This window comes from Lathamus discolor, chromosome 4 (assembly GCF_037157495.1).
Source record: "Lathamus discolor isolate bLatDis1 chromosome 4, bLatDis1.hap1, whole genome shotgun sequence".
Taxonomy (NCBI): Eukaryota; Metazoa; Chordata; class Aves; order Psittaciformes; family Psittacidae; genus Lathamus; species Lathamus discolor.
Window position 1 is genome coordinate 9,012,656 of NC_088887.1, and position 27,951 is coordinate 9,040,606.

At 42.5% G+C, this 27,951-nt stretch overlaps 3 protein-coding genes across 4 annotated transcripts in view; 2 read left to right on the top strand and 1 right to left on the bottom strand.

Moving 5' to 3' along the window:
- Positions 1 to 10,934, top strand: part of KPNA1 (karyopherin subunit alpha 1) — a 51,675-nt gene extending 40,741 nt beyond the window's left edge. The window contains exons 12-14 of the mRNA XM_065676315.1: positions 3,969 to 4,096; positions 4,843 to 5,021; positions 6,480 to 10,934. Coding sequence (XP_065532387.1) covers positions 3,969 to 4,096; positions 4,843 to 5,021; positions 6,480 to 6,667 — 495 coding nt within the window. The 3' untranslated portion in view covers positions 6,668 to 10,934. The remainder of the gene's footprint in view (positions 1 to 3,968; positions 4,097 to 4,842; positions 5,022 to 6,479) is intronic.
- LOC136012675 (protein FAM162A-like) lies at positions 10,375 to 18,217 on the bottom strand. The gene is made up of 5 exons (XM_065675743.1): positions 17,933 to 18,217; positions 17,507 to 17,632; positions 17,182 to 17,197; positions 15,154 to 15,241; positions 10,375 to 13,039 (listed from the first exon to the last, which is right to left on the bottom strand). Exons 1-5 carry the CDS (start codon positions 17,934 to 17,936, stop codon positions 12,944 to 12,946), a joined length of 330 nt encoding a protein of 109 aa, XP_065531815.1. The 5' UTR covers positions 17,937 to 18,217; the 3' UTR covers positions 10,375 to 12,943.
- On the top strand, positions 18,217 to 27,760 carry MIX23 (mitochondrial matrix import factor 23). Of its 2 annotated transcripts, none has more exons than XM_065676317.1 (5): positions 18,217 to 18,324; positions 19,098 to 19,223; positions 20,238 to 20,384; positions 24,635 to 24,694; positions 27,467 to 27,760. In XM_065676317.1, exons 1-5 carry the CDS (start codon positions 18,274 to 18,276, stop codon positions 27,515 to 27,517), a joined length of 435 nt encoding a protein of 144 aa, XP_065532389.1. In that variant the 5' UTR covers positions 18,217 to 18,273; the 3' UTR covers positions 27,518 to 27,760. The 2 variants fall into 2 exon arrangements, with proteins under 2 accessions (XP_065532389.1, XP_065532388.1); XM_065676316.1 differs by lacking the exon at positions 27,467 to 27,760 and adding an exon at positions 25,267 to 27,459.
- Positions 27,761 to 27,951: the final 191 nt, after the last annotated feature.

Sequence of the window (27,951 nt, forward strand, 5' to 3'; positions counted from 1 at the left end):
TTCACATCTTTTGAGAGTTCTTGTTGAAATGAAATCTCTTAACTGTTCATTTTATTTGAAAGCTATGCTTGTCTTGAGCATTTTATTTGCGCTACGCAAGTCTTCAACACACTTCCACATGAGAGGCACAGACAGTACAATAATGCTAAAAAACTTGATTTAACACTTTTTAAATCCTCAGAACTTACAAACACCTCATCCTGCTTCAGTCCTTTAGGCTTTTGCTCTGCCTGAGGTTTGTTTCCCTTCAAGGAAAAACCCAAAATTCTATTTTAGTAGTTTACTGTTTTATCACTTAGATGGAAAGTGGAAGGGAAACATGGCCTATTTCCACAATAACTGTTGCTCCCACATAAAATATCATAGAGCTAGGAATCCTTAGGCATTCTAGTTTGCTGTCAACAGTAACTGTTGTGGGCAAGGGTGCAAGGTATAGAGTGTAAATAATAGATGCTGCTAGCACTTTGCCTGTATTAATGCTTTATTGTTACCACCCTTGTTAAGCTTAACTGGACTTTAGAAACCTAGTGAAGATACTAAGGTTAAAGCAAACTATTTTCTGACCTAGTTAATGGTTTGCATTGGTTAGTTGGTTTATTTGGGTTGGTTTTCTTTTTTCACACATCTAAGCTCTGAGAGTTTCAGCTGTTAACAGCCTGCTAGTTGAAAAACTTTGCTGTACTACAGAGGGACAGTTAAGTCCCTTTGACTGGGACTCGTGCTAGGGTGAGGTGGTGACAACACTTACATTGCATGTCAAGCAATAGGAAACATAAAAGTATGGTGATTGATAATCTGCTTCTTGAGCCACTCTCTTTCAGTGAAGCGCCTTGTGAAAGGCTGCTTACATCTGTTCTGCTTGGGTAGAGACAGCCAACTTCACTGTAGAGCAGAAAGCAAACAAGGTGCCTGTAGCCTTTTATACGATAGAATAAGAGAGAGATATAAATAGAAATAAGAGGAATTAGAAATAAGAACACTCACCCAAGAGATGGGAGATCTGGATTCAGTTCTTTCTGAAAAGGATCAAATGCGCATTTCTCCACTCTCGGAGGAGAAATTTTACTCACCAGTCTTTGCGTTGAATCAAAGAGTTCAAAATTGATTGAGCCAGAAGGAAAACAATAAAAGTTGTTCAAGATTCTCCAGCTGCTGCCCTCCCATTACTAGTTCCCTTTGTTCTAGAATTCTCCTACTACATTACAAGCTTAAATTAAAGTATTTTAAGGTAGCTGAGGTTTTTCTGGCATTAAGAAGGCTCAAAGCATATTACTGCCTGTCAAAGCATATTACTGACCTAGTTTCATTCTATCATGTAACATACTCTGATTTTAGTACTTAATAAAGAAGTAGATTTTAAGAAGACCCTTTTCAGGGAAATGAATCTCATGTAAAAGTTTTCTTTTGGAGGGAGGAATTAAGATGTGATAATGAGATTTTTCACTTGTTCTTAGCTAGAATAGTAATATACTAATGCCCTGGTGTATCCTATTGTAGATCTGTATCAAGCTCTTTCATTAAAGAATACTTAACATCCCTTAACACCCTGTTCTTACAAGGGCTTTCACCTCAACTCTGGACTAACGTGAAGTGTAGACTGCGAAGTCTCCTTTCTCCTCTCTAGCTGATAAGGACTGAAGTTCACTAGTGAAAACATGCATCCTCTCACTCTCTAGATCCACAAGCATGCATACATACATGTTCACAGATCTGTTGAATGCCACTGTGGGCTCTCTGCCCATCTGTTGTCCACGGCTGGATTGTGAGCTCTCTTAACTCGCTATAGTTGACTCCTATTCACTGGTTAGTTCAGCTTCATTCTTGCTAGCAAACAGATGCACACATTCATCTTGAGCAGCCCCACGCTTACAGACCCCTTGATTATTGGCATGGACCCTCAGTCCATGGACTGAGGGTCCATGCCTGGATCCTGGACCTCCTGTTTGCCACCTAGTCCAGTTTGCCAGTAAATTATGTACACTATGATCCTTCACTCCCACCACCACACTTGGGGATGATGTAAATTGCCGCATTGCATGGAGCTGATGTCAAGGCACATTGTCTTGTGACCTACAGCCCCACTGCAGCTGACAAGTCAAGATCCTCACTTGACTTCACCCACTGCCCTCTAGGCACACAGGCCCTATGGACTGTGATCCTGCTGCAGTGGCTGATGCTGGGACCCTCACCTGCTCCTGTTGTAGGGGCCCTTCCCCTCAAGGTTTGACACCGGTTGCTGGCCCTGAATTCACCTTTTTCTGGGCACCCCAGAAACATGCTCTCCCTCCTCAGTCACCCCTACAGCTACTCATGCTGAGACCCCCCCCATCCACTCTAGTTGTTGATCCCACAAACACAGGGGTTTCTTATTCAATCCCTGACTCAGATTCAGTCATGCCGATCTCACTTGTTAGCACCTCACTCTTACTCACACAGGCTAGCGAGGGAGGTTATGTGGTGAGACAGTTGAAAGATTTGTTATGAAGTTTTGCACAGTCCCACTTGTCCCTGTCTTACAACTTAGGAAGTCCAGGTTGGGTCTCTGCAGATTACTGACTGTAGCCTTTCCTCCTTTGTGATTGTCTCTTATCCCTTGTCTATAGGGTTTCTGTCACTGTGTGTTTTATTTATTACTTTCCTGTTGTTTTTATCTTACTTTGATATGAAAAGGTCCTTGAGCTGATAACCTTAATGAAGCAGATGCTGTCACATGCCATGTACCCTTACAGTGTGTTGCTTTTGTATAGTTTTAAAAATTGTGTTTTCCTATTAAAATACATTGGGGAAGGGGAGTACATTCTGTTTCTTGAAGATACTTTCTTTTATCTTTTGTCTTTTTTAATAGCTGGCTTCTGTTTATGACCTACCACTTCCAGCATTCATGTTCAAAGATTTCAGTTGAGGGCTTTTTGCTAAATACGTTTTGCAAAGTATAAATCTAATATAACGTGGCATGATGGAAGTGTAAATGGTTTTCCTTGAGGGCTCCAGATTGCTGTACTGGAAGTGCAGATTCGGTGGTAAACAGCGTTCCTGGGACTGTGGATACAACTGATAGGCGATATGTGTTTATATAGTAGATGCACTGTGGGTGTCCAGACAAACAGGAAGGGTAAAATAAATACCAGGGTTTTTTCACTGGGTAACTATCACAATGTCAATTGACTGTAGCTTTTTGCGCTGTGTATTGTTAATTTTCTGCGGAGTCCCTTGAAAAGTTTCTCTTTGGCTTTCTTTGAATTTGCCTTTATCAATTCTATGATGACTTAATGTTTTTGAAACCGTAGTTTAAAAATGTTATTGTAAGCTCTTGCTTCTTTGAATGATCCTTATGAATGTGCTTCAGGTCCTAATACTTGTGTAACTAAACTAGTTTCATTTGTCTTATTGCAAAAGGCTTTTTCCAGAGGACGTTACTAGTTGCTGACTAAATATTCACTTGACTTTTATCAGTTTGGTGAGCTAAGCGGTTAACCATCCTACTGAACCATTCATTGTCTTTTCACCAGGAAAAAATAGATTGGTTCTTGCTTGTTTTGAGGAGATCTTAGAATTTATTCCCTCTTTGCTCTGTTGTCTCACCCACTGGAGATGTAGTATGACAGGCTTATGAAGTCTTTTTCTCTCATTAGGGGATCTTAGTGGATTACTGACTTACTAGCTTAATGCTCTACTATCTGGAAGAATAAGGGAAGTATGGGCATTCTTTTGCTGTCAAAATATAATTAAGTAACACATTAGATCTGGCAGTCACTTCAGTCTGAATGCGTTTTGAATTCTTTTGGGATAAACACAGGCCCCAGCAGAACTGGGGTTTTGAATGCAAAGCTGAAAACTGATTTTTACCACTTGATAACAAGTGTTTAATTGTTTAATGTGTTGTGCTGAGCATAGACATTGACTGTCTCAGGACAAGGAAGTTATTTCTTATTTTTGTTATAACCATGAGATGTTACTTCTTTTTGCAGACGGTCATAGATGCCCATATCTTTCCAGCTCTTATAAATATTTTGCAAACGGCTGAGTTTCGGACAAGGAAGGAAGCTGCTTGGGCAATTACAAATGCAACATCTGGAGGCTCTGCTGAACAGATCAAGTATGTAATAGTTCAAATCTTTCAATGCAATTGACTGAAGTAGTGCTTGTGCAAGAAGTCAAACTCAACCTAGAAACTGAAAAAAAAACCCCATTCTGTATGCTTTCAGTGTTGTATGCAGCGAGCCAGGTCTTTGTATTGAGTTGTGAATGAGACATTCATTCCTTTAGGGAGAAATCACATAAGTGTTTCGGCAGCACAATGCTCATTTAACTAACTGAACTATTTCTCTTATGTGAAAAAAAAACTAAATGCAACTTTTAAACTAATTTCTTGGTGGTAGTTGTAAAGTGTAACAAAATGCATTAGCAATCTGGAGAGTAATGGCTCATCATGGGCATTTTGTGTATTGTTTTTCCTGCTCAACTTACACTAGTATATTATGATTATATTATATGCAATTTTGCATAAACCAAACCCATGAAGTTGTAAATGCATTAAATTAATATAGTTTGTATCAAGAGAAAATGTCTATAAACTATAGCTGTATTTTAATCATAAATTAAAAATAAAAAATTTAATTATTTAATCTCTACATAGAGACAGAGAAGGTATCTTAAAGTTATTTTGTTTCAGCAGAAATGTGTATTGACTAGATACAAATAGCTATCTATACTTTCTCCAGTCAAGTTGCTATTTTATCTGATTGGTTTTGTTCTTAGACCTTCATGCCTTTAAGTGTTTAAATGGCTACACCAATTATAATTTTGCAGAAAATTCACTTGGCTTCATGTGGTGTTTTCCAGGTGTTTAGTCGAACTGGGATGCATCAAACCACTCTGTGACCTCCTTACAGTAATGGACTCAAAGATTGTGCAAGTAGCATTGAATGGGCTGGAGAACATCCTGAGGCTTGGAGAACAGGAATCCAAACACAGTGACACTGGCATTAATCCTTACTGTGCTCTTATTGAAGAAGCATATGGTATGAGAAAAATATAGTTAGGGGAAGTCATGGGTTAAAGTGGAAGTCAGGGCTTAAAGCAATGGTCACAAACCCGTTAGAGTTTCAGCATACCCAATTTCCTTACCTTCCTCATCACTATTACCTGAACATTAACTGTTTTTTGTTGAGTCACCATGTGCCAAGGTACTCCATTTGTATATTATCTTTGTGTTAGATTTGAGACAGTGTGTGCAGATCTTTTCTTCTGACCCTGAAGGAGCCTCCAGGGTGTCATTCAGGCACTGAGATCTTCCCTGCATAGCAAACTAAATTTTGGATGCTCTAATCTATCGTTCAGGTTTCAGACCTTTCCCTGTAAAATTATGGCAGCAGCCCCAGCTTCATTGTTTGCCTTTGCTCTGGTGAGGTTCTGGCATGTACCAGCATGATTTCATCCTAGTTCTGAGGTACTGCTGCTCTTAAGGTTAGTTTCCTTGTTGATTGGCAAGTCCTTTATTAAGAAAAATAAAAATGGGTTACTGGGAGCAGTATAGAAGAAGATAGTATCACTGAACAGGGCTTCTTGAACCATAGTTCCCTGCATGGTTACCTTGACTTCCAGGGAGGAGTTGTATCAGAGTAGGATTTTTTTTCTTGCCTGCTTCTATGTTTTAACTTCCCTTTTCATGTCAGTGTTACAGAAATGTCTACAGAGTATCAGAGATTTGTTTCCTGTAATCTTCATACCTAGTAAAAGGAGCAGACAAGAAAGCCGCTGCAATTCCCAATATTAAAAGATTTTCTAGAGTGGCTAAGACTTGGATTTCATTATATTATCATTCCTAGGTATTAAAGATAGTTTAGCTTGCTGCATTCTTTTCATTTGTTTCTGACTACAAGGCCTGAGTTTGCCCATCTGCTTAATGTCTGCCCAGGAACTGGTTGCATGAGTTTAACTGCATTGTATATACTTGTGGTACAGATTAGATAATGGAATCTCCATCCTTTTAAGCTTTGAAGATTTGCTGGGCACAGCTGACTTTACCTGGTGTTAGTAGTAGTGCTGGGCTGGACTGCAGGTTGGACTAGATGGTTACCAGAAGTCTCTTCCAACTCGCAGTTACGTGATTCTGCAGTCATGGTCTTGTAACCAGAGCACTGTGAACACACTTTCAGGAAACATAGTCCTAAAGGTCTCTTCAGAAAAATTCTTTGAGGTGAGGCTGTGTTCTTTACGCATTCAATCTTGCTGATTCTTGTTTTTTCAGTGGAAGGATACAAAGTATGAAACACATCACACAGTTACAGGGAACTCTGTAGTTCAACCTGTTTTACTTTGGTTATGGAGAGTGTAAGTTGGGTAAGGACATAGAGGCAGCTGCTCTTCCTGAAGGTGGGAAGAGAATTGTCATAGAACTTGATGTTCACAACAGACTGAAAATGGTCATGGTCATGTGCTTTCACCAAGCTGTAACTTTTATGCGCTTTTCTTTGCAGGCCTGGACAAGATAGAATTCCTGCAGAGCCATGAGAATCAAGAGATTTATCAGAAGGCCTTTGATCTGATTGAGCACTACTTTGGAACAGAGGATGAAGACAGCAGCATTGCCCCACAGGTGGATCTCAGCCAGCAACAGTACATCTTCCAGCAGTGTGAGGCTCCCATGGAAGGCTTCCAGCTCTGAGGTGCCCCTGTACTGTGTGCTCCTCTACCTAACCAGTCCTGTTGTCGAGCCACAAGCCACCTGTGGAGTGATTCTCTCAATGTTTTCCATAATCCTGTTTGCGCTCATTCGCTTGCCTTGTGCACATGCTCTTACATACGTCTGGAAAACTTTTGGCTCTCCGTGGCAGGATGCCCTCTCCTTGGCAAGGGGTCACCAGAATCACCCTTCTGCTCTAGATTCTGAACCTCTCCACTGTCACCTTTGTGGAGTTGAGGCACCTTTCTATACCTTGAGATATTCCCTGCTCTTATTACAGGAAAATAATCCCTCCTCCACTAGCCCCCCCTCTCCTGGCATCCAAGATAAGGCTGCCTTTCTCTTCTATTTGCTGCAGTGTGTGCCTGCAGTCCAGGGAAACATTCAGACTTTCTGAGAACGTAGCTGAATTAATTCCCCGTATTCTTCCCTGGATGCCTCTTTGGATGGCTGAGAGAGATGCATTATATCTTCACATGCAATGTATCTACTTTGCTGTATGTGCCAGCTGGGGTTATTGGCATATAGAACATGTTACAAATAATGGAGTAAGTTCTCTACCCCCTGCAACAACAAGCTGCAATGGACATGTTTTCTGGTTCTTAAAGAATACTGAACACATCTGGCCCTATCCCTTCTCAACACTGAGCTCCCAAGCTGGATTGCAGACCACTGTGGAGACTTCCCAGTTGCTCTTCTCTATCCACAAAAAAAGAGCCTGTGAATAGGTCACTCTTACCACCTCCCCAGAAATGACTTTCCAAATGACTTTCCAAACCAGCTTCTAGAATGGAGAAACTACTCCCACTTTTGCTTGCTGGCACAGTATGATCCAGCTGGGCCTTCCTTAAAAATTGAGCCCTTTCTGACTTCATGCTCCAGAGTCTGGTCCTTGGTATTATAGTTATGGCTGAAAAATTCTTGTCTGCCTCTTTACATTTTTACACAGTGTGACTTGAACAGATTTATCTTCTGAAAAATTACCTTCTGAACACAGAAATCTGAATTTGTAAAATTTAGCACAAGGAGCGTTAGAGTTTCATGAGACAAGAGCTTCTTCTCCAGCTCACCTGATAAAACCAGAGTCCTCCTGGTCAAGGCCCTTATTTAACAACTCAAATGACACTACGCTCAAAGGATAATAATCTTACAGCCAGATCCTCCTGGCCCTTTCAGTTTTCCCTCTTGCTGTTTACTGGACTTGAGATAAATAAGCATGGAACGCATGGTTCCTACAGGTGACATCTATAAGGCATCGCTGACTGCATGACAGCTGTCATCTGCAGCTGTAGACTGCCCTTCTGCTAGCAGCATGTTCTTGGCTCTGCGACCCGCTTGGATCACAGACATCTGATGCGAAGGCCAGCCACTCCTCACTGACTTCAGCTGAGATTGGCACCAGAATCTGCGTGCAACTGGAGAGATGCCATGTGATTGAAAGTGGCGGTTCCATTCCTGTTAATGCAATGGATTGTCCAGGCCGTCCGCTCCCCCCTGCATCGGGCTATGTTCTTTCAAGCCCTTTTGGATGCTTGGAACCACATTTGTCCAGTGTAAACATTTCAAAATCACCACTAACAACAGCAGTGTCATGTACCTGTGGTAAAAGTTAGTGGCAGAACTGTCTGCAAGATCCTCCTTCTGGCTCCTCTCAGTGACAAGCCACTGCAAAAGCAAAACCAGCCCATTGGATACAGAATGATAAAAACATATAAATCACTTGTCAAACTGCTGAAAGAAGCTAGGCAAAGGCCTGAATGTCAGCTCTGTGTGACCATTATTTAAGTACAGTCTTCAGTTCTGTCTGTGCTTCAGGATGGAGACTCTGACCTGTGTGGATACTGCAGCAGCCACCTGCTGCTTCCCTAGCTAAGCCAGTTGGCCTCCACCTTCCCTCTCCCACTTACTTTCTCTAGTGCTGCTTTGTGCTGAAGGAACATTTAGTTTACTGCACTTGATCTGTAAATGGACTTTGATTCTTTGTAATTTTAGGGGGTTAAATTTGGTGGTTAATTTAAAAAAAAAAAAAAAAGGAACAAAAAAAGAGCAAGAAAACCCCTCAATGTTGCCTTTACATCACATATAAATAACTGTGTTTCTCTTTTCTTGAAGGGTGATAGAAGCACTGATTAGTAGCAAAACCTTGTTTTAGCTTTTGGATTTTTTTGTGCTGGATTTTTTTACGTGTAAATTTCCAATAACATGTCATTTCTATAAGATTTGTTTAAAATCATGTACCTCTTATTGGATGGTATAAAAATGCTACATATTTTGTAAACAAATCTGAGCAAAGTGTGTGTGCATATATTCTGTATATTCATATATGTATATTCTGTGTATATATACACTAGTGTGTATATATACATATATACACACACACCTATATATGTACACACATGCATATGTGTGTATATATATACACATATCTATATATCTATATATATATATAAGTGTTTTCCAGGCTAGTGAAAACAATGTGGTGCATTGGCGTTTTCTTCCCCTGCCCCCCAAGAAAATAATGACAATTGCCTCTAAATGAGTGAATTAAAAGAGAGTCCGTTGAAGCTGAATGGTGTGCCTTCCTGTGTAAGGAGCCTGGCCAGTGTTTGTTACTTTTGCTGTGGATATGTGAATTCAGAGCAGATAAGTATAAATCTTTAAACTTGGTATGTTTGTTTGAAGTGACAGGCCTGGTTGACACAGGTAATCTTGTTGTCATATATACCTAGACTGTGTAAGGCATTTGACTGGTAATGCATAATATTTTGACTGAAAACTAAAACGATACAAAAATCAACATGGCACACATTAAATGGATTAAAATGTGGCTAATTCATAGGTCTCAGTTGAATTTTAAATGCTGCTTAATGAGTATATTTCCATCAGGATTTTCCAGCAACCAGGTCTTGGCCTTGCTTTACTTAGCCTTATTAATAGGTTGAAAAGAAACAAAATCCACTTCTAACAAAGGTTGTGCATTCTAGGGAGAGCAGACTTGTGAATGATGAAAGGAACAGTAGCTCGCTGATACAAACTCATCAGAATTACTTGGTATGCCAAGGGCAAGTAACCTGTTTGCATTTTAGTAGAGCCAAACGTGTAGTGTAACGTTACCCATCTAATAAATAACATTCAGGCCACAGGTGAAGGACTCTGTTCTGGAGAAGTGCTGCTGAAAGTCTGAGCATCATTCTACATAATTGCTGGAACACTACTTCCTAACATGTCACTGTGTGGCTACCGTAACGCTCACAGGTACAAAAATAAATCTTTAGTAGAAGTGGGGAATTTATATTAACTTTATAATGGCATTGGTGAAACTTTACAGGAACACTCATTGTTATCAGTCAAAAAGGGATGCTACGAAATTGGGAACGGCAAGGACTGTAAAAAGGTGGCAAGTTCCGTTTAGATGAGAAATGAGGCACTCTTAAACTGACACAAGGGTTGTGTCCCCTGCTAGGAACATTGAAGCCAGTATTTGCTTTCCTAAAGGATGTGCTGGCTGCTCAAATGGGAACTGTTAACATCTCTAACTTCCACTTTGTGAAGGTCCTGCTGTGTTCTGTATTTCTTGTGAAAATAGGAGGCAGCATGGTTTCATGTGTGCAGGATAGGCCAGGGAGCTGTTGGAGTTCTTGTGTTCTTCTCTCCCCAAGCCAAAGGGGAGAAAGAAAAGGAAACACTGTTTAAGGGCTTAGTATGTTCCTCTCCATCAGGCACTGTTAAAAGAGTATAGACTAAAACTATCAGTTAAATCAGGCAATATGAGGTTTATTAAGAAGTGTTCCAGACAGCTAAACTGGCTGCATAGGCCAGAAACGTGTGCTGGTTTTTAAACCATTGCCTGTGTTTAGAAGTGCTTTCTTGGAAGCCATCACACTAGTAAAGTGGTGGTTTCTTTCATTGCCTCTCTGGGAAAGATTTACATCATCTTTCTAGTAGCCAACTACTTGCGAAGAAAATACTGCAGTGGTTGGGAGTGAGCTGGAGACAGCACGAAGTCCAATGGCTCAGGCTTTTATTTGAGACTCTGGAGCCTATGTGGAAGCTGAAAGAAAACACAAAGGTATGCAGTGATGCACAGTCTTTATAGTACTGAAATGGTGGAGATACCAGAGTTGCTAGAATGGAAGGATATATGACATCTCCATGGAGCTTTTGTCAAACCACCGGACTGGAGTTCCAATTTTTGAGTAAACAGCGTAAAGTTTAGAGAAATTTAAATAAAAGGAAAACCTGGTGCCCATTGCTGCTTTGAGGTGTTGCTTTCTAAGAGGCATTTTACATAATTCTTATTTGAAATACTTTTAACGGCTGGATGAGTCCAAATAGTTGTTTCCAAAAGTAGATGAGTTACCTGCCAGTTCTGCTCAGAGTGCACTGGCAGGTGCTTTTGAGATGGATAGTTTTAAGCTCTGCCATCATCAAGCATGAGTCACAAGTTTCTCTCGGTAGCCTGAAATACTGTCTGAAGTGCATGTGCTTTTTGGTCTCACTGAATACATATATGAGCACAGGCACACAATCCAGGAAGTTTTTGGTGTTGGTTTCCACCTGTGTGCCTACTGGTGTGGCAAAGAACCAGAGCTCTCATGGAAGATCTGTTCACATACCTGCAGTGGAACTAAGTATGACTTGCATTCAGTGCTAAATGAGCAGACAAACCTCTGAAAGCCTGCTCTGCTCAAGGCAGCTGCCTTACAGGGAACCAGGTTGTGGCATCACCTGAAAGTTGTAAGTTCTGTGGTGGAATGACTGCACAACTTGTTTTGAGTGGTTGCATCTTGTCGATGTGAGTGGTACCCAGAAATGCAGTTCATAGAAAGAAGGACTTCAGCAGGTATTTTCTAGTTCTAGACCAAGTGAAGGGCAAAGTACTAGGGAGGAACGCACTAGTGCTTCTCTTTTCAAGGCTTTTTTCAAGATTTACCCTGCATTTTTGTAGGGCTTTTAATTTATTCAGCAATAGTGCTAATTTTTAGTAGTACAACAAAAAGATTAAAAAAAACCAGGATCAGGAGAAGGTTTCAAGAAAAATAATCTGTCAAACTGATACAAATGCCTCTTCTGTTTCTGGGGTCCTCACACCCACTTAACAGGCAGTCCTGGGAAGTAACATAGTTTTAAATAGTCTTTGCACTTCCAATCTACATTTCCCTCCAAATGAACTGAAAGGAGGAAGAAAAATAATGTCTCCAGTTGCTGCAGGCTGTTGAGCACAAACAGTGTGTGGCTCTTGGGAGTTGTTCTGTGCAGGTGTTGCAGGGTCTGCTGCTTCTAAAACTTGGGGCACATGATCTTTAAGTGGGCTACTATAAAAGCACAGATCATGATTTAAAGGGGAAAAAATGCAAATAAATCTAAAGGAGGTTTGGCAAAAAGTAGCTCTGCAGCAGAGAGCAGGAGTGCCTGACTTTCCCATACCCATGTGCCTCTGAATAGTAAATCTGATAGCCCTGGTTGAAGCTCCGTATTCCTAAAAATAGTTATGTCTGTTGCCTTTGCTTGGACATTCTCCCTCACTACCAGCTCTGGTGTAAAAGGTTATCATCTGTAATACACTGGTTCTCTGAAATGCCATTTCACTATCAATCTCCCTCCTCTTTTTATCAAAGGAAGCAGTTCTTCACAAAAGTAATCCTTCACTTAAACAAATGCGGCCTGAATATACTGGACCTAGAGCAGGTAAGCAGACTTTCCAATAACTTACGGTCATTTTGATGATGTTGATGATGCAGGTCATGCAATTCTTGACTCAAGGGCTTTCTAAATAATTGTTCTCTCTTGCACAAAGAGGAATGTATGGAATATTTGAAACACCCAGTAACAACTTAGAATACATCTAGCACCATTCCTCCTCAAGGCACCTGAAATAGCGAGTGAGAGTTAACGACTGCCCAGTGAAGGTTATTTCATTTTTACAAGTATGGATGCACAAGTCGAAACCGAAGGGGGTGTCCTTTTCTGTCCCAGTTATCTTCTCGTAAGTGGTAAGAGTGCATAGCACATGTGGGAAACACCTGTCTGTCCACTTTGTTCACCTGTCCTGCTAACCATGAAGAAGAGAGGTTGGAGGCAAGGGGAGGTCGTTAGGAAAAGTAAAGTATTTCTGGTTTTAATGATTACAGGATAATGTATTAATTTTCTTGAACATGAGAATACAGAAGTAACATACATGAAAGATGTGACTATGTTCTTCCAGTGCCAAGAGGGACAGCTTTTCTTCCCCAGTACATGGTCTCTTCATCTCCTCCTTTAAGGTTTAGCAGATGTGCTCTGAGTAGCTTCTTCTCTCCATTGTGCTTTCTTTTCCAAGTTTATGCTTGTAAGAATTTCATGCCTTTTTACAGCCTACAAGATAGTGACAAAGCAAGAGCAGGTATCACCTAAAAGACCACAGGTGCAAAACATGAATCAACAGTTCACACAATATCTGACCTATCCTTTTCAAGGCACAGTTCCGTCAGCTTTAATGCCAGGTGAGAAAGGGTTAAAAGAAAAAGAGACTATTTTGGCTTAAACCCATTACTTCTGTAGGAATAAATGTACCTAAATGTGCCTTTTGTTAAGGCACTAGAATATATATGGTCAGTATTTAATACTCTGGTCTTCAGAAGTCAGAGGTACTGTAAACAAATCAAAAATGAAACATAATAGATTCCTGCTGCTGTGAAAACAAGGATCCCAGAGCAGCTGTCCTCCTCTCTTTCCAGTGTTTGCATTCATACTACCCCAGTACAAGAGGAAAATGTTCTGGGAATTGTCAGTGTTCAGTCTCTTATGGTAAAAAACCTTTCCATTGTTACCTTTCAGAGTGCTGCATCCTTTTCATTTTGATGGGCAAATGCTGACAGAAATGTCATCAGTAGTTCACAGTGCTGGGTTTGAGAGGCTTCTTGCTAGTTTTAAGGTTTCTCTATAACACTTAGTAGGCTATAGAAAGAAGATCAACACTGTTATTCAGAACTGCCTCAGAGAAAGGCAGCACACAACTAAGGTTCTGCCCATGTAGATGCTTTAAGCTGAGGGGTTTCTGCTTTCAGTCATCTGTAGAAGAATGTAGTGGACTCTGTTTCTGTTACCACTGTGCTTTTTATCCAAAGTAACTTGACAATAAGGTGCACAGATTATATATGCATTCCTTGACTTGAATTCTAATGCTGCTGAGAAGCTTTAGCTTGGCTTCAGTGCACAAAAATGTTCCTTGCTTCTTTGCAGAAATACCTCAAAGGTAATAGTTCACCAAGTGTGTTGAAAACACATAAAATTAAAGCATGACTAGCCTGTGCTGCACGTGGAATCTTAGACTTTATACTCACTCTCTTAATATGATGCAAATTAAATCATAGACCTAGTTCTGCTGCATGTTGAGCTTGGATACCTTGCCAGATTCTATGCAAGTGAAGAATGCTCAGTACCTCCAGGATTTGGGAACTTTTCTATGAAGTAGTGCTCCAATTCAACCGTCATTAATAATTTGAGAACTTGTTCCATCCACGCTAAACTATTTTCTAATGCAGGTAAAGGGTACAGAATTACCATCTCTTCACTGTTTAAAAATACTTTTGAGTATTCTCATGTCTTGTCTGTGGAGAAACATACTCATTTGCTATTTCCATTATATTGAGTATACAGGTGTTGCAGTGTGTAGAGAGGCATTTGTAATAGGTCCATACAGTCACTATATGGACCCCATTGGCCCAAGGAGCCTTTACCTGCCCACCAGATTGTCACAACAGAAGGTGCTCTTTCCTTTTGACTTCTTGCAGCCCATCAGCAAAATCAAGGAGTTAAAACAATGCAATCATTGGGGAAAAAAAGACTTCTCCTTTTAAAGTTTCATCTTCATTTCAGGTACGCAAACTAGAAGATCCAGGTTTATTTTCTACTTTTCACACAGGGCAAAGCATTGACACAGCTCCACCAGCAACAGGGAAATTTGGACTATGCATATTTTTTTGTTAGGGAGCATTTCCACTGTTTGTTAGTTTAAATTCCACGAATGAACAAAGCTGGCCCATGCGCTCTAGATGTTCACTAATAAAGATTTTAAATGAGTTTCAGTTACTTTATTGGTATATCATGAACGTTTTTGCACAAGGGGAGACTGATGTAGGAATTAAAACGCTAGAAAAACCTCACTAGTATTTGCAAAAAGCTTTTTGGATTGGGAGAGAAGAGTAAAAATTTTGCTGATTGTGATGTTCTAGTGAAACAAGTGATAAATGCTGGTCATGCTTTCAGGAAAAAAGAAGTCCAAAGGGGTAGATTATCTCAGCAATACGGAATTGCTCAGGTCACCTCATCTATAAGACAATAAACCAAACACAGCAGTCTAAGATGTTTTTTTTAGCTGTGAAAACCCATTCCATTTAAGAAAAAGTTATGCTGGAATTGCATTCAAGTAACTTATTCCTGCATGGACAATGTCTCTTTTACAGCTTCAAAACTGGCACTTACGAGACGGTCTCTGGTATATCCTCTGTTTTTTTGAAATGGCCTGCCCACAACAAAAATCTTTTGTCCCAGTCTGTAGGCTTGTGTCCAGGCACCCTCAAAGTAGACCGACCCAAAAGAACACCACCAAAATGCACAAAGCCAAAACACCACTAAAACCAATAGTCAGAGAAGCTGAATTGCCACAGCTGTAATGAAACCAGTTAGGGTGAGCAATGCGGAAGTGTGATTGCTAGAGTTGGTTAGGGGACAAAAAGTCTATCAGAATCAGATTAACAAACTTGTACATAGGGATTAAACTGAGGCCATGTAAGGAAAGCCAAATCTTGTCTAGGACTTCAGTATTTGTATCCTTAAATTTGCATAACCTACTCCAACATCTAAGCTTTCTAAGGTGCTGTGATAGGTTTCCCATTATATTAGGTTAAAAAAATAAGAATAAACCAAATGGAACTGCCACAGAAAAGCAAATATGCTGCACTATTACATCACAGAATATTAACTTTTTCAGGCAGTGTAAAATTTTATCTGTAGGCATAAGCAACCATAAGCAGAGATCAGACCCTTAATTTTCAGCTCATTTTTTCAAACTCCATATATAAATACTCATACTAGGGGAAGGTTTCCATGCATAAGATATTAAAATCCAGCAAACAAAGTGCAAAGGTGGACAGGTTGGGGGGGTTTTTTAACAACAGGAGGTATTCTGAATGGATGTGTGCCTCATGGCATCATAAATTATCTAGGAAGTAGGGTGGATACAGTTTGCTGACAGCACTGAGTTACTGAAAACCAGACAGAAGAGTGCTGCATGCAGAGAGCCGCAGAGCTTCAGAATCTTAAGTCAATGAGCTGGCCAGTGAAAGCCCATGAGTATAAACAGGAAGCAATTCCAGCTGACACACAAAGGACAGACTCTAACCTAACCATTATTGCTGAGGAGCAAGTCCTCAGGGTTTCATAGAGTTTTTGGCATAGTATTCACTAATAGTCAGGGAAATGCATTACTAGCAATGATTAGGAACACAGGCAAATACAAAAGCAGTAATATGCCATTGTATAAAACCACAACTTCAGCATTTTGAAAAGCATGTCAAGTACAAATCCTTCATCTAAGAAACAGCTGAAATAGAACTGGCACAAAGAAAAGTGGGGAGGACCAAAGGTAGAGAATGGGCACCATATAAGCAGCTGTATCATAGAACGAGACTGGCTTGGACAAGCTGTAATTGAAGCTCCTTTCAGCACAACAGAGGGCACCAGAATCTTAAGTAACATCAACAGTGTGGGTTACAATGACCAGGACCCGTTTTGGAAGGGGTACTGAATAAGGGAACTTTACATTGGAAAAAGCACACACTGGGTTTAAAAAACAGATACATGATTATATGTTTTCTCACAGAATGGTTCAGATGAGGAATTCCTTTTCAGAGCATGTGGAGGCTAAAAATACATCTTGCTTAAGGAGAATGGGCAAATTTATGAAAAATAAAAATGCAGTGAAGACCATTAAACACAAAAATGCCACCTCTGGGACAGTAGTCCAGGGGTGAGACACTATGTCTGCCCTCTTCCAATAGTCCTCCTTAGATCCTTGCTATTGCTCACCATTCCTGTTAGGCTTCACAAAAATGCAAGCAATCTCCTTTACTGGCCACTGCTGGAGCCATCACACTGCTGAGGAGACCTCTGGTCTTACCCAGTACAGTTGCATTATGTTTTTAACATAGACATATGCAAAATGCTTCAGACCTGTAGGCTTCTTCTATCCAGCATCAGCAGACCGAGAAGGGAGCCTGTTTGACAGGGAAGTGTGATTAGAGTATCTGTCAGAACTGTCCCATACATAGGGAACAAATGTTTAATGGCTTGAGCTTTATCTGACCAGCTCCATGCTTGCAAATGAACCAAGTCCATGATTCAGACTGACTCCTGCAGGGCAGGCACAATTTTTTGAACGGCTGGAGCTAGTTGTACTAAGAACAACTGCAGAAGTATTTTAGTTCATGTGATGCTCCTGAACGTTGATAGTTTACTTCAGGGTTGAAGAGTCTGTTCTAGAGCACAACTGAAGACCCTCAATGCAGGACTGCACACCAGAGAAGATACTAGTGACCTGCTACAAAGCGAAAGCTGTGTTCTCACAAGCAGAAATAGTGACCCCTGGCTTTGTTTAAACCCAAGGATTTATTGCTGAATTTAATGCTCAGTTTTTCAGCCTAAAGATCAGAATTCCCTCTCAAAAAAACCCAGGAATATTAGCATCTATGCCAGTCCAATTCCTGATCATATGCCTGCAGCCTGGATATCTAAGTATGTTGTATCATGAAACACAGCATGATTGTTACCAGAAACTCTTACTTTTTGGCTGATGTTCACCTTCTTCATGGTGTTTAATGCAAAGCTTTCTGCTTATATTTGGATCCATTCCTTTAGTCATTCTCAGAATTGAGGGAATATTTCTTCCCAGAAGTTCAACAGCCCCACCTGGAAGAGAAAGCAGGGGAAGCAAAGGGGCCAAATCAGTATAGTAGAAAGAAGGTATTATCTTTTAAATGGGAGAATGGAACCACAAAACCCACCCCAACTTTGAAAGACAAAAGAGCATTTCTAAACAGGAATTTAAGTCTTCTTTATGGTGGCTGAAAACGTCTCTCCTATGAAAAAGAGCCGCCCTTCATTTTTTATGCATAATACGTTCCACTCCTGCAAAGTTTACGTTTATAGGCGGACAGCCCCAACCGAACCCTTTCCCGGATCTCCAGAGAAGGAAGGAAAGGTGCAAACCCATTCACGTTCTTCAGTCAGTCTGGGGGCCGCCAGCCCCACACACAGTCGCCAAAGCTTCGCTTCTTTCCCCGCCGCACCACCGGGGCCGGGGCCGCCCGGGGGATCCCCGCTCCCCACGGCACCGGGCCCGGCATCCCCGGGCTGCCAACACCGCTGACGGCCCCCGAGCCCCGCGGGGCAGACACTGGCGGGCGCCCCTCAGCGCCACTGCTGGGCCGCCACTGGGACTGGAGAAGAGCGGCGAAACGCGCATGGAAGCCGGGCAGGGCACGCCCCCCTACGCGTCATCCCGCCTCGCCGCTGGATTGGCTGGCGCCGCCGCCGTCGGCCTTTCCAGTATGGCGGCGCCCGGCGGAGCGGGGAGCTGTGAGGACTTCGCCGAGTTCCAGGTACCCCGCGCCGGTCGGTGCCGGCGCTGATTTCGGGCGCTGCCGCCGCATCGCCGCGCTGCCGCCGCCCCCGGGCACCGCCGTGTGCGGCCCTGAGGGAGCGCGCACCCCGCTGGGGGGCGGCGGCGAGGTCACCGCTCCCCGCATCGGGCGGGATGCGGCGGCGGGGAGGGGGACCCGGCCCGGCCCGGTCCGGCCTGGCCTTCCGGTTACCCCGGCCGAGGGAGAGCGGTGCCCTCTAGCAGGGGGGCCCGCCTGCCGAGAGGGGGCCGCGGGACGGGCCATGGAGCCGCCGTGAGCGCCCGCACGTTTCTTAATGGAGAGCGGAGCGTCCCGCGTGCGGTGCGGACGGCGGTGATCGCTGGGCCGTTCTTTAAATACCGTACCCTAATGAAGGCGTTTCCTTTAGTTAATTCGAACTTTGGTGCAGGTTGTGCCCAATTTCCCGTCTGGAAGCGTGGACCGGTGGGGATGGGGCCTTGCGCAGCAGCTTCTGCGGGGGGGTTACCAGAGGGAGGCTGGGGGCTCGGGGGGTGCGCGCTGCTCGGCGCTCACCAGCTCTGTCTCCCCTCTGGCCTTTGCTGCTGAGGAGACTAGTCGGTTTGCAGCGCATACTGCTGCATACGCTGCATGCACATACTTCAGATGTGCGTTTGGTGAGGGCTTTTTGTTGCTGTTTGTGAGCAATCCACTTAGTTTTCTAAGGCACGGTTTTTGTAGTAGGTTTTTCTCAGGTATATAAGCAAATATGATTATTATTTTTTTAAATACAGGAGTTTCTCAGGGTGATGAGGACGATCGATGACAGAATTGTCCACGAATTAAACACTACGATTCCAACAGCTTCCTTTGTGGGGAAGATTGATGCCAGCCAGACGTGTAAAGAGCTGTACCAGTCTGTGAGTGTGCTCTCTTTTGGCTGTTTGCCCTCTTACGGATGTTTTATGTGCATAGGCTAGTAAAGCATCCCCAGTTTCTATGGAAACCACCACGCTGATATATTAGAATCCCAGAATCAACTAGGTTGGAAAAGCCCTTTAAGATCATCAAGTCCAACCCTAGAACTGCCAGTTCCACCATTTAGTCCATCCTCTAGTGTCACTGAGGGCCAGTGTGTGTACATGGTGTGCGAACACTTCCAAGGACGGTGACTCCAGCACTGCCCTGGGCAGCTGTTCCAATGCCTGAGCGCCCTTTGGGGAAGGAATTGATCCTCATCTCCAGTCTAAACTTCCCCTGGTGCAGCTTGAGGCCGTTTCCTCTTGTTCTGTCATTTGTTCCTTGGGAGAAGAGACCGACCCCACCTCATTCCATCCTCCTGCCAGGTAACTGTAGAGAGCAATAAGGTCCCCCCTAAGCCTTCTCTCCTCCAGACTAAGCCCCCCAGGTCCCTCAGCCATTCCCTATCACACTTGTGCTCCAGGCCTTGCACCAGCTCCATTGCCCTTCTCTGGTCTTGCTCTAGCACCTCAATATCTCTCTTGTAGTGAGTGGCCCAGAACTGAACACAGGATTCGAGGTGCAGCCTCACCAGTGCTTTATATACCCATAACAGGCATGCTTGACATCTCTATACATCTAAACTGCATGCATGTAACAGTTACTTCAGTTTAAAACCACATGGGGAACTTTGTTGTTCTGCACTAGTGATACTTGAGGTGCACTTCAGGCCTCAGTGGATGGTATTAGCCCTGTCCACTTCTTTCTTTGCAAGACTCCTGCTCATGTGTATCTTTGACTTTTGATCAACTTATTACCTGTTACTAAAAACAGTGTTACTTCTAATGTAGAATCAGGAGGTTTTCTATAGGCACAGCAATGCCTTGACTTTAGAAAGTCTTTCTTTTAACTTGTAAATCAGAGTATTTTATTCTCTGCCAAGTTGTTGTGACTTTCTTTCTCTCCCCACTTAGTTGATGGATGCTCATACCAGCAGGGAGAGAATCATCAAAAACTGCATTGCTCAGACTTCCAGTGTAGTGAAAACTCTCAGAGAAGAGAGGGAAAAGGCCCAGGATGATGCAGCGTTATTAAAGCAACTCAGGAAAGAGCAGACAAAGGTGAGTGGTGGAGCTTTGTAGAGATTACTTAGAGAGGAAAAAGAGTTGATCTTTCGCAAATGGGAAGACCAGTGTGATGGAGAGAACCTGAAGTGGATCTGGATTGGGCAGTCTTTTCCAAGGTTCTTGCTGGCTGGGTATGTGAGAACAGTTTCCCCTAGCCCTCAAGACAGAGCTGCTTTTATCCTGCAAGTGGAGCATTTTCTGAGATCCTGTTACACAAATGCCATAGAAGAAACTTATGTACTTCCCCATGGTGGGCTCTAACCTTCACTGGCTAACACCACTTAGCATATAACTTAACTATGGCTTGCCTAGTCCTTTTAAAATGCTTGAAGGCTCATTTTGACCTTTGAGATATTGTAAAACTAGTATATCTGCAAACAGCAAGTATGGGTGCTAAGATGCAAACACCAGAAGATAATGAAATATGGCTTTCCTCTATGACTCTTGCACCACACAGTTATGCAGCGTTGAAGCTGTCACCCTAAGAAGCATCATTCTTGGTGTATTAAGTGGAATTCCTGTCCTCTAAGAGGAGCTTTCAGGCAACTTTGAATTCCACGTAACTGACTTTGTCGTTCTTTAGTATTTCTTGGATTCATTTTCTGAGTACCTTATGATGGTGTGTGAGAGATTTCTGGGTTTGCATAGGGAATTTTAATGTGCAAACACCCTCTCAGCCTTCTGGCCTCTGGATGGAAAGTGTACTTCACCAGAGGTGATCTAGATGGAGCATCAGAAGTGGAGAAGGGAACCCCACTCTCTTGCCCCTGTTCCAGGCTCTCCTTTATAGGCAAAAAGGTACTGCATATGTACTAGGAGTGGAGATTAGCTGGGATGTGAGCTGTTCCGTTGATTTCTCTTCCAGACCTGCTCTGTATGGCTCATGTGTGCTTCTTTTCCACACCATATGCTTGCATCACATAACAAGACTGCTTGCTTATTGCTTTCTCATTTTTTGCTTACACTGGCTAGGTGTGTGTTATGTTCAGCAGTTTAGTGAGCCTTATCTGCTGAGCACTGTCATAACCAGGGTTTCCAATACAAGGGTGAGTTCTTCTCATAACAGCCAGATATCCCACCATCACATATACATATATATGGTCCTGTGTGCTGGGTGTGGCTTTCCCTGCTGCAATAATAAAAGAATTGAAGAGACCAGTCCTAAAATTTTGCTGTTGTGGTGCTGAGCTACCTCATAGAATCACAGAATGGTTTGGGTTGGAAAGGACCTTAAGCTCATCCAGTTCCAACCACCTGCCATGGACAGGGACACCTCACACAGGACCGTATTATCCAAGGCTCTGTCCAACGTGGCCTTGAACACTGCCAGGGATGGAGCATTTACCACTTCTTTGGGCAACCCGTTCCAGTGACTCACCACCCTCACAGTAAAGAACTTCTTCCTTATATCTAACCTGAACCTCCCCAGTTATCCTTCTGCTTCCAAGAGGAGCCACTTGTAGCCCCTGCTTTCAAAGAGCAGTTGGATGCTGATGCAGCTGTAGTAAATGAACTTCCTGAGGGGATGATTTGAACTCAAGCATCTGATTTTTCCCAGGCACTGAGTGAATGAGATGTTTGTTGTTGCGCTTTTCAGAGAAGTGCTCTGTCGTGAGCTCAGATTTAAGAACCAGGTGGCAGGTGAGTGCTTTTATTCTTAAAGCCTCACTTAGGGAACTGCTAACAGGCATCCATACTAGTTTGGAAAACTAGAATGGTAGCTTGGTATTTTCTTCAAATGTTGTTTGCAGAGCCGATTTCTCAGATCATTTAGTTACTGAGCCCAGAACCTATCACTGAAATCACTGGGAGGATTGCAATGATAATGTTGAATAGTTGGAAGTGATTTTAAATATTAAGAGCAATCCATGATTTGGAAACATCCCAGAAAGCTTTTGATGAGATGACCTCAAATTTTCACTTTATGAGGTGCATCTCCCCCATCCCCTTTTTGGATTTTTTCAGTTCTCTGAGAGTGGTGTTTTCTCTGCAACTCCAGTAAGCTGTCTTGACAGAACAAATCCTACATTTAAGATTATGCATTTCAAATATATATTCACTTGGTTGCAATACAGACCTGCTTTCTCATTTATATTTCTCTCATCCTGCTAATGGTACAAATTGGAGGACTTTATCCAAAATTTTTACTTCTGTGTCACTGAATAAGAAAACTTGGAGTAGTGTCAGTCTAGCAGCTAAATCTTTTAATCTACTTACATTGAAACATCATTTGATTATTGTATTAATTTGTTATTGTCTTAGTTTACCTAAATGAATTATTAGAAAATAGCCAACCAAATAAATCCTGGAAATGCAAACCATACAGCATAATGATTGGCAGCTTTAGCAAGTGAATTAGTAAAGCTTATTAAAACATGTCGTGGTTTAAGCCCAGCCGGTAACTTAGAACCACGTAGCCGCTTGCTAACTCCCATCCTTCTTATCCCCTGCTCCCCTGGGGATGGGGAGGAGATCAAAAGAATGTAAATCCCACTGGTTGAGATAAGAACAGTCCAGTAACTAAGTTATAACACAAAACCACTACTGCTACCACCAATAGTAATGATAAGGGAAATAACAAGGGGAGAGAGTATAAAACTGAAAGGGGAATTAAGGAAAACAATAAACACAAGTGATGCACAATACAATTGCTCGCTATCTGCCAACCGATACCCAGCCTGACCGGAGCAGTAGTCTGGGCCTTCCGAGTGAGTCGCCCCAGTTTCTATACTGGGCATGATGTGCTGTGGTATGGGATACCCCTTTGGCTAGTTTGGGTCAGGTGTCCTGTCTCTGTTTCCCCCTGGCTTCTTGTGCCCTTCTTCACTGGCAGAGCATGAGGGACTGAAAAGTCCTTGGTGGGGGTAAGTGCTACTGAGCAACAGATAAAACATTGGTGTGTTATTAGCGTTGTTCTCAGGCTAAAGTTGAAAACACAGCACTGCACCAGGTACTAGGAAGGAGAAAAATAACTGCTACAGCTGAACCCAGGACAGAATGTCAGGTTATGCTTTAAAAACAACAACAAATTCCACTGTATAGCCATATTGATTGATACTATATTGCTGTTCAGTTCTGCAGCTCCAAGGAAAAGGCTAAAATATTTTTGCTTAAGCTTGATGTCAAAGGCAGTTAATCACAGAATCATGGAATAGTTAGGGTTGGAAAGGACCTTAAGATCATCCAGTTCCGACCCCCCTGCCATCGGCAGGGACACCTCACACTAAACCATGCCACCCAAGGCTCTGTCCAGCCTGGCCTTGAACACCGCCAGATATGAAGCATTCACAATTTCCCTGGGCAACCCATTCCAGTGCCTCACCACCCTCACAGTAAAGAACTTCTTCCTTACAGTGTTACAGTCAAGATGATTGTAAACCCACTGACATGCGCCAGCAGGAAAAACTTTTCTTTGAACTGCTAAGGATCTTCTGAGTGGTTCTTCTACAAAGACTAGTCTGGATTATCTCTTTACTCTGTACATTCGGGATTGTTATTTCAGTTTGAAGTCCTGCTGAGTAGGTAGGGGTGCATCCAGCAACTCTAGTAGTTGTGTGTGTCTGGACATTTTACTTGGAATGTTTTTGATGGGATTTCTGTCTTGGCTTGCATCTGTTCACGACCTCTAACTGGAGCCACGTGTTTAAAATGGATAAACACTGATCCTTAGTTTGTTGAGACACCAACAAAAATACATCTAAACTATAGGCAAAAAAAGGCAGATGGTTCTTAAATCCCTTGCTTCAGGGCCTCATGGCAGGGTCAGATTACTGCAGGTTACCCGAACACAACTGTCACACCTGCCCCTTGGGCTTTCTGATGGGTGCAAATCAAAGAGATTCTTACATTTCTTATGGTAAGTGCGTGTTTAAGAACTGTATATTGTGGTAGTTCTTGCTGGAGCTTTTGCATCTGTGTAAACCTGATCTGTCCTACTGTGATCACATAATGTATTAACTGGTTCATATATCATGAACATACATGATCTGTTCTTGTAGACCCTTTTTTGGTCAGTACACAGAGGAGACAGTAAAGGAAATGGAGAGGATCTATTTATGATCTGAATTCTAAATCTGATTCTGAGACTTGTGCTCAGTCCTAGCTTTGCTGCCAGCTTCCTCTAATAATGCATGTGTGGAAGAATGACAACTCAAGGCTGCAGATCTAGGAAGCTGGAATAGTGGAAAATATTGAAGACTACACAGTCTACTGTTTGACAATAACTTCTTTATCTGTTTCTGCAGTTGAAATTGATGCAGTCGGAACTGAATGTTGAAGAAGTGGTAAACGACAGAAGCTGGAAGGTACTCAGTCATTTAAAATAGTGATGATGTTCTGCACTGCAAAGGAAAGAAAAGCATCTAGTTTAGGGGGGAGGAAGGACTGTGGAGTACTCCTTGTGCAGCTCCCTTTCTCCTCCTTGCCCAGTCCCTAAGTACTTTGTAGACTTTTCCATGGTGGCCTATCTGAAAAGCTTTGCTGGGCCTCCAACAGTGTCAGAGAGATGAGTCTTTCAGATTTGGCTGTGTGGTATTGATGGTGCTTCTGGGCAGAGGCCAGAGGAAGAGGGGGCTGTGGAAGTTGCACCAGGGAGTTCCATCAGGAAAAGGTTCAAAGGGCAGGCTTGCTGTTGCTCTCATGTGTCAAGAGAGGGGGCACGCCACCATCTGGATTGATAGCCCCAGATGCTGTCTTGTTATAAAGTGATCTTGACACTGAGCTTAAATTCTGAGGTGGCTCTATTCTGTCACTACAGCATTTCACATTTCACATCTTCTTCTGGTTTGTTGTAGTTTTTCAGAGCTTTCAGTAGTGTATAGAGAACCTCTTTCCCTCTCCAAATGCAAAAAGGATTTTTGTCTCCCTCTGAATACAGCCAGAAATGTCTCATTTAGCTGCCTGTAAAAACATGTCACCGAAGGAATTAGAATCAGTCATAGTAGAGGACCGAATGCAATTTGTAACATGGAAGTGCTTATTGGTTTGCAGGTGAGGACCTCCACTCTTTTTTACTGTTGCAGACTTCTAGTCGGAAAGTACATTTACGTATTTACAGTGACCCTAACCAACTGAAAAGTGACTGGAAAAATCTGGCTAGGAAAGAGGTATTTGCCAACATTGCTCTGGGTAGCTGTAGCGAAAGTGACATACAGAAAGATGCTGCTGGATAGAAATGCATGCGGCAGAATTTTGTTTGGCTAATGCCAAACAAGGAATTGGCTTCCAAAACAAGATACTTCCATCAGCCTCTGGGAGGTATCACCTCCCCATTGGAGTTTATCCTTGAAGTGTATTATATTATTATGTAAAAGACATCAAAGTCAAGTTTCTGCATAGTAACATGAATGCTAAGGTTTCTCAGGCACTGTCTTTCCTGTCTGAAAAATGAGAATAGCTCTTCACAGATAGACAATGGAGTTGAGTGGCCTGAATAACACACTGAGATCTGTGGGTCAATGATCCTAATAGTAGGAGGCAGTGTTAGTAGGACTGTAGCGTCGATCTTCCTTCCATATGCTGCGGAGTTACTGTTAAAAAAGCTTTCAAAGGTTGCATGATAGCAAGCAAACTGGTGTGCTGTTGGATGCAAGAGACCCTTACAGTCTTTTAGAGTGTATTCCCAGTGACCCTTAAAACATCTTTTGACAGACAGTAGACAAAAATGATGCAATTTGCTTATTTTAGTAAGAATTTGAATGCTTCTGAATAAGAGCCTTTATGGCTCTTGATTTCTACAGTTTCCTTCTGTTGCTTAACTGATCTCAGACAACTGCATATTCTTCACTGATCCAGAGGTGTCCACTGCCTGTGGTAACATAATGTGACATGCTGTCTGTGTGTGTGAAAGAAACTGTATCACAGCTTTCGTTCTTCTGCAGTATGAAGCTGTTTGTAATACGTGTCTGTTTCTTAATGTAAATTACATTTGAAAACAAGTTGAAAATGACTCAGAAGTTGGTAAGAATCAATTCTAAAGCTGATGCATGCTCCAGACTTCACTTCTGTTGAAGCTGCCAGAGGTTCTGAACTCTGAAGGGGGACATCAGCTGTAGAAGGTGCTAGGAAGATACAGTTTAAAAGAATGTATTTACATGAAGTGATACATAGCTTCCCCAAAATCACTGTCACACTCACTTTGCATGTGAAGCCAGTGGGAGAGTTAATGAAACTTGATCTCCCGACAGTCATAGGCATTTGGATCTGAAAAGGCCTGGACACCTTGAAAACAGGAGTGCTGGTGGGGAGCTGGTAACTGCCTCAGCTTGGTGCTAGGTGGTGCTCGTGTCGCTTTTCAGGACATGTGCTGGACAAAGTTCAGAGCCAAAACAGTAACCACATTGCTTGTACAGAGCACCTGTAACTTTGTGAGCCTGTGTGTTGTACTTTAGATTCAGACTGCCTGACTTTAAATAGTCACATTTGTTAGGGTAAGCAGTCTGCTTGACAAGGCCCAGAGTTCAAGCTAAATAAATGTGATCTTCAGTCTCTAGTTCTGTATACTAAATTTAACTCGGAGAAGGTGCAGAGGTGACTGAGGCAAGAGCAGTGTGCCCTCTGCATAGGCAGCATCAGGACCTGCTCTCAGATAACTAACAGTATGAACGTGGCTTCCAAGAGCCCTTGCACCTCTTCTTAGCTATTGTGGCAATGTAAAATGCATTTGCTGAGGAAAGAGAAGAGTACAGTATCCAGATTTGAATGCCAGAGTGAACTTTACAGAACACAGCTGGTCAGTAGCCTTCCACTGGTGATTTCCCCTCCCTCCTTTAAAATAAAAGAAAAAAGGCATCAGCATCTTTGATGACAACAGACTACCAAGATTATGAGCCTGCCTTATCTGAGGGAGGACACCTTTAGTGCTGTGCAGTCCCCCAGCATCAGGCTGCAAACTTTGGATTCACCAGAGCCAGGAGAGAAGGTGAATGGAGACAGATGCTTTGGTAAGTACCATTTATTGGTACAGCAGGACTGGGTAGCTTGAGATGGGTGCTAAGTGAAGAGGGAGCTGTCTGAAGTTTTTCTCATCTCCTGGAGGAGGGCTGATTCGCTTTTGCTCTTCTGTTTTGGTGTCTCAGGTATTTAATGAACGTTGCCGAATTCACTACAAGCCTCCGAAGAGTCAATGATGTGAGGTATTTTCCATCAAGTTGGTCCATAACCATGAGAGCCAAACTGGAAAGAGACCTTGGGTGAGCTGTGTTGCGACCCTCCAGAACCAGTAGAACCCAGTCTTGTTTTGTTTTGGACCTACTTAGCTGAAATTTCAAGATTGAAATGATTCTCCTGTAATTAAGAGAAAACAACTCATCTTTTGTACAAAATATGTGAACAAATGAATTTTATAGTATTAAAATAATTTTCAAATGGAATGCGAAACTGGCATTTTTCTTGTACTTCTACAGCTTCAACAGTCCTAGAGAGAAAGAAACAGTAAAAACCACCTCTGAGCAGGGAGGACAGGGCTCTCCCTGAACTGGTGCCTTTGTGCAAATAATACACTAAAATCTGAAAGGAAATTACACATTGCAGAATCATCAGCAAGCCTAAGTTCAGCAGCCCT